This window comes from Eretmochelys imbricata, chromosome 2 (genome assembly GCF_965152235.1).
Source record: "Eretmochelys imbricata isolate rEreImb1 chromosome 2, rEreImb1.hap1, whole genome shotgun sequence".
In the NCBI taxonomy this organism is placed as follows: Eukaryota; Metazoa; Chordata; order Testudines; family Cheloniidae; genus Eretmochelys; species Eretmochelys imbricata.
The window spans coordinates 224,421,953-224,433,984 of record NC_135573.1 but is presented as its reverse complement, the minus strand read 5'-3'; the positions used below and the strand labels follow the sequence as shown (position 1 = coordinate 224,433,984).

The 12,032-nt window shown below is 40.5% G+C and overlaps 1 protein-coding gene across 7 annotated transcripts in view; it reads left to right on the top strand.

Moving 5' to 3' along the window:
• The first annotated feature begins 8,798 nt into the window (after positions 1-8,798).
• AKAP9 (A-kinase anchoring protein 9) overlaps positions 8,799-12,032 on the top strand; it is a 203,337-nt gene continuing 200,103 nt past the window's right edge. For all 7 annotated transcript variants that reach the window (XM_077808122.1, XM_077808119.1, XM_077808120.1 and 4 more), the window contains exon 1: positions 8,799-9,042. In XM_077808122.1, coding sequence (XP_077664248.1) covers positions 8,995-9,042 — 48 coding nt within the window. In that variant the 5' untranslated portion in view covers positions 8,799-8,994. The remainder of the gene's footprint in view (positions 9,043-12,032) is intronic.

Sequence of the window (12,032 nt, the reverse complement as noted above, 5' to 3'; positions counted from 1 at the left end):
TAACAGTAGAACTTTTGTACATAACTGAATTAGGAAATGTCAATCAGGTGCTCTAGGATCACTTAATTAATTATCTGCATTAGTTGCAGGCTTACTTAAATTACCTCCTTGATATATTATACTTCAGAATAAATTATTCATCCTACCAAACTTGCTACACTGCAGGGGGTCTTGATCTTCTTTTCAGCTACAGTGTTCATACCAAAGAAGTGACCAGCTCCGTAAACCTACAATACTTGTCCTTCTAATGAAAAGATGAGGAATAATAATCAAATATGTCCAAAAAGAGATATGTAGAGTTTACAATCTGTCAAACTATAAGCTGTACAACCCCAGGATCCAGAAAACAACAACACTCTACTTCAGAGGGTATGTATTACTGCACTATTACAAGAGGTCTGTGCTTCATTCCATTTGTCTGAGTTAGTAATGAATATCTTTACAACAGGAGATAAATATGTTGAGTGTTCAGAATATAAATAAAGAGATTATGTATATGTTTTTGCAGATGCATATTTGAGGCATGGAGCAAGCATGCTTGTATGCCTGTATATATGTATTTTGTGCATGTGTATATATAGCATGTGAATGTGAAGGTGCGGTTATCTTTGTATAGCTCTGCGTGTGATGTGTATGTGTTCTGCTGCATTTTGGAACACTTTATAAAAGGGCTCAGCAAAATGTATTTAGATTTACAGAATATTAAGATTTAATAATGAATAAAAGTAGACATACAATGAAGGGACCTATACAATGTTTTCATTGTCTATAGGTCACATGAACTTGGCTAATTTACAAGGCCTACAATTAACATATAAAAACCACACTTTATTTTAGTTGACCCTTCCAAACGTTGTTTCTTTCCTCAGTGCCCATATTGCTTCACAGGGAGAGATGCTTTTTAAATTAATTATACATAAGAAGTGGATAAACACAAAACAGTGATTATGTCCACATCAGACCTTGAGCAACCACTATAATAAGTACTAAGGCCCAGATCCTCAAAGATATTTAGGCTTTTAACTTCCATTGATTTCGAGTTAGGAGCCTAAATAACTTTGTGGACCTAGGCCTAACCCCACTTTGTAACTTTTTCCTTTCAACATGATTCTTAAGAAAAGGTTCTGCTCTGTCTTGTTTCTTTAAATCCCCAAACACTGCTCTATGTCCCATCCACTCAGCTTCCCCACCTGCACCTTTACCACCAACCATCCACTATCTATTCTACAATTTTTGTTACTGCTTGCCTTTGAAGGGGACCCCAGAATACTGTGCAGCAATATCTCATAACAGAAATTCTATTTCAGTAAAGATTGGGGGTAGAGGAATAGGTGTCCAGAGAAGATGTTTACAGTATTACCTACAACACTTCCCTGCTGCAGCCATGGTGATGGAGAAGCCCACAGCATTCTGAGATACTCAAATACAAAGCAAAGCTCACCTCAGCTGCAGAGCAGATAGTAACGGATACTTAGGGACACTGGAGCAGAACTATTGTAGCAGACTGTGGCAAGGGCTGAGGTTCATCAAGTTAACCCTTCGTTATTTGTACTTCTTCTCAAAGTGGAGATGAGTAATTACTTTCTTATAGGCACTATGAGAACTAAACACTGGTGGCCCTATCCTGCTCTCATTAAATTTAATTATAAAATTCTCACTGGTGTCAGTGGAAGCAGAAGCAGGCCCTGATCAAAGAATGCCTTGGACACAGTCACGTCTCAAATGGTATCTCTTTTGTTTTCATATAATTTCACAGAGTTAATTTATAATTCATTCTCCTGTCAGGTAGGTCTGTACAGCAGATCCCAAGGCCACAGCAGAAGGGTTGGACTGCAAGCATCAGCGGCAGTGTCTCCTCCATATAATTCTGACCATATACAGCCATTTGCAAGTGAAATCTTACATTTGAACTCTCTTTAACCCAAAATGGCAGGATCATTATACTGGGTGGCAGGAAAAAGTTCGGATCTCTACTTTGCAGAGAGGGGGTTGTTCTTATAAGGTAGTGGGCTCTGAGACTATAACGAGGTTCATCTAGCTTTCCACTTCAATATGAATTTACTTTTTGATACAGCCCAATTATAGTTAGATAGCCTCATTACTATTGAGTGGTACTGTATAGTATTAGCCTATATATTTATCTGAATACTTTATATCCTCAGTCTCAATAGTATCTGAGCTCCTTAGCTTTAGGCTTAAGTGATGTATGCATTTGTTTAGGCCCCTAAAGTTCCAGAACTTCTGTACCCCATTCATGCATCTGATTTGCCAGCATGAGCTCCATCCCCAGTTCTGGTTACCCATCTGACTCTGACTTCACCAGTCAGAGGATGAATTCCCTAATAACCCTCTCCAGTCTCTAGCTGGAAAGTGGTGCTTCCGTTCTATCTTCTAGCTTGCCCATCCCTTAAAGGGGCATTATCGGAGGAACCAGGCAAAGTCTCACAACTAAGTGAATGGGAAAATAAGGGAGGCAAAAGGAGGTAGCTCAGAGGGAGGGTTTAATTGTTATACAAATGTGGAAGGCTTCTGACATAAGTGGTGAAGAACCTGAATAGAGCCTGCATTGTTGCTTTGGACAGAGCCTCTCAACACCTGGAGCCATCCTTGCTATTCAAAGTTAATTCACTGCCGTAGTTATAAACATTAATTTCCAAATATAAACAATTATATTGTATGCAGAGTAGATCCCAAACAAAAACGCCATTCCCTCATATTTTTAGGAATTTCAGATCCAGATCTTAATGTTGTGGCTTAGGCCCATTTATAATTGTATGAAATAAAAATTTACTAGTTTATGGTACCTAAGCTCTATGGAGATTAGAAAATGAACCAAGATGTTTAAATATGTATGGCTTTTGGGCTGCCCTTAATCAAGTAGCATCTTAGGTGAGCCAGTATTGGTCACCCTACCAAAATAGATTATTGGAGATAAATATCACCTATAGCTCAAACCCTCAAATCTTAAGTAGCTAACCAAGTTGTACCCCAAAGCCATCTGGCCATAAATGAATTTGTAGAATGGGAATTGTATATAAATAAAAAGAGCTACAATCTCTACAGATTGCTTGGAATTTAATAAAATGCTCTCCTACAATCCCCTGTTGGCATAGGCTTCCAGGGTGTAGGGAAAAGGTGGAATTATAAGTGCTATTCCTTTTAAAAATATTTTGTCCAATTGTCATTGTCAGAGTGCATACAATTTGTGTGCCTAAATTTCATCTCACACTGGTATCAATAGGAGTTACTCCACTGGAATTACATAGTTTTAAAACTGGTGTAAGCAGGAGGAAATTAAGACCCATTAGCTCTTATTAAGTGACTTCATGGAGACTTTGGGGGCCTCTAACTATCTTCTGAATTGGATATTCTGACTGAGAAATTACTGTCACAGTCTAATGTAATGTAAATTACAGTCTAATGTATGTGTGAAATCTTATTGACACCTAGCACCTAGTTCAGTGACACTGGAAACTGTCAGCCAAGGAGGAATGCTGTTTGGCACAGAGAAAATAACTTGCTTCTCCCTAGGGTATGATTGAAAATCCAGTGAAGTCCATGGAAAAATATTCAATTTTCTACAGTCTTTGAACAAGAGGGGTTTTGTTTGTTTTTACTGATCTCAGATTATACCTTTACTTGTATTAAAAGATCTTTTCTTGATTTTGTTTTTTATTCCATTGTTCCCTTGTGATAATCAGGGTCCAGTACCCCTCCCCAGGGGAGAACAGGGAGTTGGAACCCCAAAGAATAAGCAGATGAATAAACTGATTGTATACAAAGGTGTTGTGCTATTAAAAATGTCAAGTAAGTTCTCTTATGAAAATTTGTAATGCTCTAAATTTAATTTATCATGAGATATGTATACAGGCTGTGCCCACCTTTTACAGACTCAGACTGTATAAAAGAATACTTAACTGACTTTGAAAGAATATGCCAGGCCATTGGCATCCCTAGTTTATTTTCTTTCATTTATTAACTGCCATTAACATATCTTTCCCAGGGATTAAAGTTCAGAAAATTTCTATTGAAATTTATATTCTTTCCATACACCAACTGCTAAGAAAGGATATTGCAAAGACATTTGAAATTCCCTTCCTTACTGGCTAAACTTCAGGACACAATTCAGTGTGTATATAAAGTGAATTTGAATATCTATATAAACATTAGCAGATCACTTCAAACTTTTCTAGAAAATTTAATTTCCCTAGTAATGATGAGAAAACCTTTTCAGGTTTAGTTTAGGCTGGGCCCAGATCCACAAAGAGATTTAGGTACTGCAGCTATCCATAAAACCCCTGTTCAGTTGTTGCCTAAACTCATTCAATGCCTAAATTTTTCACTATAAATGTTCCCTAGGTGCCTATATTTCTGCCTCTGGTCATAAGCATTACTGCCTCGGGGGGGTGGTTCTAGACTATCTCATGCCCAGCACAAGCCTCAAACCAGGTGAAGATAGGCAGGGCAACACCTATCTTGCGTGCTGGGTCTGATCCAGTAGGAATAGTCAGAGCACACCTAACTGCATACCAAATGGAGGCAGCATTCCTTATAATCTTTAGGCCAGTGGTTACTCCCCCAGGCTGTGGAAGATCCTGATTCAATTCTCCAGTCTGCCTGATGAGAAGATGAGATTTGAATAAGGGTTTCCCACCTCTCAGGTGAGAGCCTTAACTACTTAGGACACACCCTTCTCCTCAACATGTGCAATTGTCTAGTTTAAGTGGGTCCCCTCCCAGCATGTTGGCTTTTGTGGATGCCATTCTCAGGCAGCTATCTCTCCCATGCAAAGTATAGGGAGCCTAAAAACCTAACCCAATGTTTGTGGCTTCTACTTAGGCATCATATGGTATGTCTAAACTGCAATAAACACCTGTGGCTGGCCCAGTGTCAGCTGACTTGAGCTTATGGGGTTCAGGCTGTGGGGCTATAACATTTCAGTGTAGCTGTTCAGGTTTGGGATGGAGCCTGGGCTCCAGGACCCCATGAAGGGGGAAGGTCCAAAAACCTGGGGTGCAAATCTCTACACTGCAATGTTCTAGCCCTGCAGCCCAAGCACTGCAAGCCTGAGCCAGCTGATTTGGGCCACCCTGGGTGTTTTATTGCAATGTAGATATATCCAAGATGCTTAAAAGTTAGGCATTATAATGTCTAATGTCCTTTGTGAATCCGGACCCTGATGGCCAATCTACACTAGAACACCCATCACTGCTGGTGCCAGTGGAGCTGCTCCAGCGCTAAACTAATAATGGAAATGTTTTTAAAAAGTTGACAATGCAGACAAGATTTCACTGACTTCTATGGGAACTGGATTGGGGTCAAAGAGGATTTATCGTTCATAGTAATCCTTAAAAAAGGGAAGAAGGAGGATCCGGGGAACTACAGGCCAGGCAGCCTCACCTCAGTCCCTGGAAAAATCATGGAGCAGGTCCTCAAGGAATCAATTTTGAAGCACTTAGAGGAGAGGAAAGTGATCAGGAACAGTCAGCATGGATTCACCAAGGGCAAGTCATGCCTGACTAATCTAATTGCCTTCTATGATGGCTCTGTGGATGAAGGGAAAGCAGTGGATGTGTTGTTATTCCTTGACTTTAGGAAAGCTTTTGATACACTCTCCCACAGTATTCTTGCCAGCAAGTTAAAGAAGCATGGGCTGGATGAATGGACAGTAAGGTGGTTAGAAAGCTGGCTAGATCATCGGGCTCATCGGATAATGATCAATGGCTCCATGTCTATTTGGCAGCTGGTATCAAGCAGAGTGCCCCAAGGGTTGGTCCTGGGGCCAGTTTTGTTCAATATCTTCATGAATGATCTGGAGGATGGCGTGGATTGCACCCTCAGCAAGTTTGCAGATGACACTAAACTGGGAGGAGTGGTAGATATGCTGGAGGGTAGGGATAGGATACAGAGGGACCTAGACAAATTAGAGGATTGGGCCAAAAGAAATCTGATGAGGTTCAACAAGAACTAGTGCAGAGTCCTGCACTAAAGACAGAAGAATCCCATGCACTGCTACAGACTAGGGACCGAGTGGCTAAGCAGCAGTTCTGCAGAAAAGGACCTAGGGATTACAGTGAATGAGAAGCTGGATATGAGTCAACAGAGTGCCCTTGTTGCCAAGAAGGCCAATGGCATTTTGGGCTGTATAAGTACGAGCATTGCCGGCAGATTGAAGGACATGATCATTCCCCTCTATTCAGCATTGGTGAGACCTCATCTGGAGTACTGTATCCAGTTTTGGGCCCCCCACTACAAGAAGGATGTGGAAAAACTGGAAAGAGTGCAGCGGAGGACAGCAAAAATGATTAGGGACTTGACTTATGAGGAGAGGCTGAGGGAACTGGGATTTAGTCTGTAGAAGAGAAGAATGAGGGGGGATTTGATAGCTGCTTTCAACTACCTGAAAGGGGGTTCAAAAGAGGATGGATCTAGGCTGTTCTCAGTGGTAGCAGATGACAGAACAAGGAGTAATGGTCTCAAGTTGCAGTGGGGGAGGTTTAGGTTGGATATTAGGAAAAACTTTTTCACTAGGAGGGTGGTGAAGCACTGGAATGGGTTACCTAGGGAGGTGGTGGAATCTTCTTCCTTAGAGGTTTTTAAGGCCAGGCTTGACAAAGCCCTGGCTGGAATGATTTAGTTGAGGATTGGTCCTGAATTGAGCAGGGGATTGGACTAGATGACCTCCTGAGGTCCCTTCCAACCCTGATATTCTATGATTATTGCACAGGTATCTGGAGTGATTGTTTACAGCTTAGTTAAAACATGCAGACTTAAATACAACATTTAAAAAACAAACATTTATTGGCAGATGAATCTTATTCAAAAGGGATCAGGAGAATTGAAAATGAAATGCCTTGACAGAGGTTTTAGATATTACCTTTTAATCAATGTGAGTTTCATGTATGCTGTATTATTTAAATGGTTCCCTTAGTAGTCAGTACAAACTATTTCATTGATATTCACATCAGTGCACTCTGCATCCTCTCTTTGTACTCTTAAGCAATAGAATCTCATCAGATGCTACTGCATACAATGATGAATTTTCTGAAGTGGTAATTGATAGTCAAAGAGGCAGAGACAATATACAGCTGTTTCTTTAGAAGATATAGTTGTGCAAATCAGTTGCATTATTTGATGTTATTGGATGTTATTAGCGATCTGTTGAAGCTAAGAACATTCTTGTAAGGAATATAGAAATCAGACATAGGATTTTTAATTTAATCATATTCCCAGACTTTCTGTAAGACATTGTCTATGGAAATAGTTTGGCAAGTGTGTATGTCTGAGAGAGAGATTTTGCCCATGTTTTTTTTTTTCCACAGAAAAATATGTATATTTTAGGAATAAAATTTATTTGGTACATGTGATTTTCAATTCTAAAAAAAATTACAGAATGGTTTCTCCCTCAAAATTATTCCTTACAACACTGAAATATGATTCTTCACATGTTTGATAAAAAATTAAATTAAAATATAGAAAATAGTGTTCTTCCTTTATGAAGTAAAATATCAGCAATTTTCACATTAAAATATTTTTAAACATCCTGTTTGTTGATAAACCATTTATCCTACTACCAAATTTGGGAAACAAACATTCTTTTAAAATATCTTTTATTTCAAATTCAAAAATGTAAATAAGCTTTAATGAAAACGTGTACGAATACAAACTGATAGGGAACATATTTGTGTTCATATAGAACAGTGTGCATGTTAATCTGACCAGGCTTGCATTATGTTTAAGAAAATGTATATTTTAAGACACACAAATGCATACGTTTTGTAAGAAATGTTCGTGTTAATGAATATCTAACAACAAAAAGGAAAAGCATGCCATGTGCATATTCAGAGCTCTAGTGTAATACAAATGTATTATTAGCTATCACAGCATACTGCTTAATCTTGAATTATCAGGTACTGATGTGCCCCAAACGTTTCACTAATACATGTCAAATAAACATAATGATCCTTAACCAAACAAAAGCTATTAAAACTTCTGATGCATGAAATATACACGTTATGAAATACAGACATGGGGCCTAATCTTACAAAATACTGGGCATTACCCTCCCAGGGTACATAATGCACAAAGACCTCGCAGACTTGATTTTTATGATTTCCAGGACAAAAATGCATAGGACATTCAGACAGTTTGCAATGTAATGCGCTCTGATCATTGGATCAACTTCAGGAATAGGTAATAAGGCAAGGAAACATTCCTCTTTTTAAAGAAAACATTTAGAAAAACAATGTTGCACACATGGATATTGTAGCAGCATTCACTTTGCAAGTGTTTAGTCTTAATAAAAATATTACTTATTACTTCAAATTTTTAAAATTACAATTTATAGACACAATCCAGTGTCATCCTATTGGGGGAAGGACAGTGTGTCATAGGGTGAGTGACTGGGGAGGGCTAGCTGTCTGTTAGGGGAGTGGGGGCGGATCGCCCCTGTTGAATGTGAGGGGAGGGAGCAGGGATCTTGGGCCTGGGGGGGATTTCCAATAAGGCCAATCTGTGACTGGGGAGGGGGCAAGGATCTCGGAGGAAGTGGGTGGATTCCCCCCACAGATTGGGGGGAGAGGGGCAGGTACCTCGGGGGGGGGTGGATCTCTCTGCAGATTGGGGGGGGCGAAGATGTCTCGGGTGGGTGGATCCCCCCGCAGATGGGGGGGAGGGGCAGGGAGCTCAAAGGGGGTAGGCGGATGCCTCCGGTGAGTGCCGGGGGGAGGGGAGCAGGGTCGTCACATCCTCTCCGTTCCCCCCTGTGGTGGCTCCCGTTGCCTGGGGGTGGGCGGGGCTCTCGGCCAGGTGCGGAGCCTCGGGGCTCGGCGAGGCTGCGGCGGCGCGGACGTCACTTTTCCCGGCCGCGCGTGTTTACGTGGAGCTGAAGATGGCGGCGCCGGTGGATCCGCCACGGAAGCTCCTGTCGCTGTAGCGGGGCCGGCGGCGGCGGTAACGGTAACGCTAACGCTCTGCTCTCTGCGCGCAGGGGCCATGGAGGACGAGGAGAGGCAGAAGAAACTAGAGGCCGGGAAAGCCAAGGTAGGCGGCGAGGCTGTGGCGGCGGGGGGAGAGCCGAGCCGAGCGGAATGGGGTGGGGGACGCTGTGCGGGAGGCCGAGGCGGGGACGGGGGAAGAAGCGGGGGGGAGGGAACGAAATGATAAATCCTCTGTTGAGTAGCCTGGGACGAGCCCACCCCAAGGTGTGGGAATAACTCTGCTTCTCACCGGTGTCCAGTGTGTGGTGTCCTGGGTAATGGAGCGTGCAGGCAGCGTGGGGGTCTCTGTAGGAGCTAGGAGAGCCTCCTTTATAGCAGCGGGCTCCAGAGCAGGTTTTCTCTGTCTCTCTCTGTATGATTGGCTTGTGACAGCTGTTGGTGGACGGCCATGACTTTCAAGTGCCACAGGTGCCAGTAGTTACACATTGAAAGTTAGTGGTATTTCTGTGAGCGAAACGCTTTATGTGCTGGTGTCTTTTTGTGAATGTGTATAGCTTTTAATGGTCTGGGTACAATACTTTAAAGTTACTTCACTTTAGCAAAAGGAGATTTGGGGGTGAGGAAAATGCAGTTTGCAACATACTGTTAACCTGATGCACAAGTTGCTGTTTTGCATTTTTAAAAAGCAATGTAAAAATTTATGGAGATAACTGATTTTCGTTTTGAAGGACATTTTGTCTTCAGTGAGCTAATAATATTATAAAGTAATCTTACAGTGCAATGTGTTTGATGCCTTTATTTCCCAAACTATTCCCATAATCAGCTGTTTATTGGTAACTTAAATGTATTTAAACAAATCACCTTCAGAATATATCTGTAAAATAGCACATTGGCTCAATTATAATGACCTTATTTCTAGAGTAAGGGAAACTCATAAATGATCAGTGAAAGAAGACTCAAGGGTTACCCAACCATTATAACAGCACAGGGTAAAGCAAAATTTAGGTTTAGCAAACCAAGGCAATTGGTCTCAATTTGTCCATCTAATTGGGCAGTTTACCACCAAATACTAGAGTTCACAGAATATAAATTGTCAGTTCACATTGGAAAAGATAATTTAGCAAAATCGCATTGTGTATGCAGTTGGAGAACAAAGTAAATCTGTAACTACATGATGTCCATCTCTGTCTTGCTTGCAGAGTCTCTTCACTGAAATTGGGATTGGAAGTTCAATTGTGCAAAGTTGAATAGGCTAAGATATGTTATCCAGAAAAGTGTTCAGTGTCTCTGTTCGGTTGTTGTGACTTGTATTTGTTGTTTCTATTGGAGTAGCAACCAAAAGCCCCAGGCAGGAACAGTGCTCTATTATGCAAGGTACTGCTCTGAAGAATTTACAATCTAAAAACAAATTAATGAAGGGATAGGGCAAGAGGTCAGGATGGTGACAAGTTGATTGTGGTTTTTATATATATATATATATATATAATTTCATATAATCCAGTTTTGTGGCCGGTTGGCAGAGAAGGCCACTTGAGGTTGGGGAGAGGAAGGGATTTTTGAAGCAAGAGTTGGGTTTGAGTGAAGGGACAAGTAACTGTGTGTGTGTTTGGGGGGGGGGGGTAGAATGGGTAGATGAGAGTGAGAAGCATAATGGGCAGGAGAGAGGCTGGGCAGCTGAGAAATTGAAGAGGTAAGAAATGGTGAGATTCTGGGGATCTTCATCCAACTGCGATACACCTAGGAGGAAAAAAAAGAAATTGAATGGATGATATTGTCAGGAGGCTCTGAAGCCCCTTAGGTCTCCAAGTCCATTAGGATTCTATCCAGTTTTAATCTTGAAGATCTTTATCAAGTAGGAGAAATCCTGTACAACTAGGCATTTCCCATAGGTTTCCTTGGTATATGCTATCTTAGCAATGTAATAGCATATTTTGCCAAATCTTAACATTGTGAAAATGGTTAACCTAAACGTGTAACTGGAAAAGTAACAGTGAGTAGTACTAAACTATCAGAAAATGCCGTATCTTGGAATAAATGCTCCCCAATACAGAGTGCATGTAAATGTTATAGCCACCTTTCCATTGCTGAGAAGGTATCAAAACATTCTATGGCTTTGTGCTAGTTTTGCAGTGGGTACTGTACGCCAGCATTACCTGATAAACAAACGGAGATGTTTTGGTATGGCATGGCATTGTACACTATAAATTGATGTATTAAACTGCTCTTTTTGAAACATGGGGAAATTTTTCTCAATTTAAAAATGAATAAAATTAGTAATTCTACTTAAACTTCTCAAGTAGTCATTTTGAACAACAGTGAGCAAAGAACAAGCACTGGTAAGTTGTACTAATAATTGCTAAACATGAAGTATATTAGGGGCGGGGAACAACTAAGGACACTGTCAAATGTGTACCTTTTTGTATCTTCAATTTTTTTATTTAAAAATTGATGCTGTGCACACAATAGAAAAGAACTTGCTCTTGTAATAATTCAGTGAACATTTATTCTATATTATTGATGCTGAACACTTTTTAAAATATGTTTTCAGAGGTGTCAAAATACCTTTCCACTTTAACCACTTCGCTCTTTAAATAGTCTTTATCTTATTCCCTCTAAAAAGTGCCATATACACTTATGGCAATATCTAAACATTTAAAATCAATACAAGTCTTTTTTTTTTTTACCATGTTCATACTTGTGTTTATATATAACAATTGCAATTGAAATGTTTCTGCTGGTTTGAAAGATTTCTAATACATTTTTGGGAGACCAGTGGTAGAATCAGTTAAATTATGAATCAGTAGGAACTTTTAAGTAAAGCCACTGTACCTATTTATATAATTCTTTTAAAAGTGCCATCAACCAGCAGACAATCTGCTGTATCTGACAAGCTTCCCCCTAACCTCCCTTTTCTCCTCAGAAGACTCACCAGGAGTTCTGATACGTAGCCTGGTGTATACCATGAACTTAGAAGCAAGCATGTTATGCACTTCAAATGCGAGACTTTACAGGCTCCTGTTCTTGGTTGGTTCCCCTTAGACACTTGCACACATCTAGTAAATAAAGGCAGATTCTTTATTAGGGCTGGCAGAG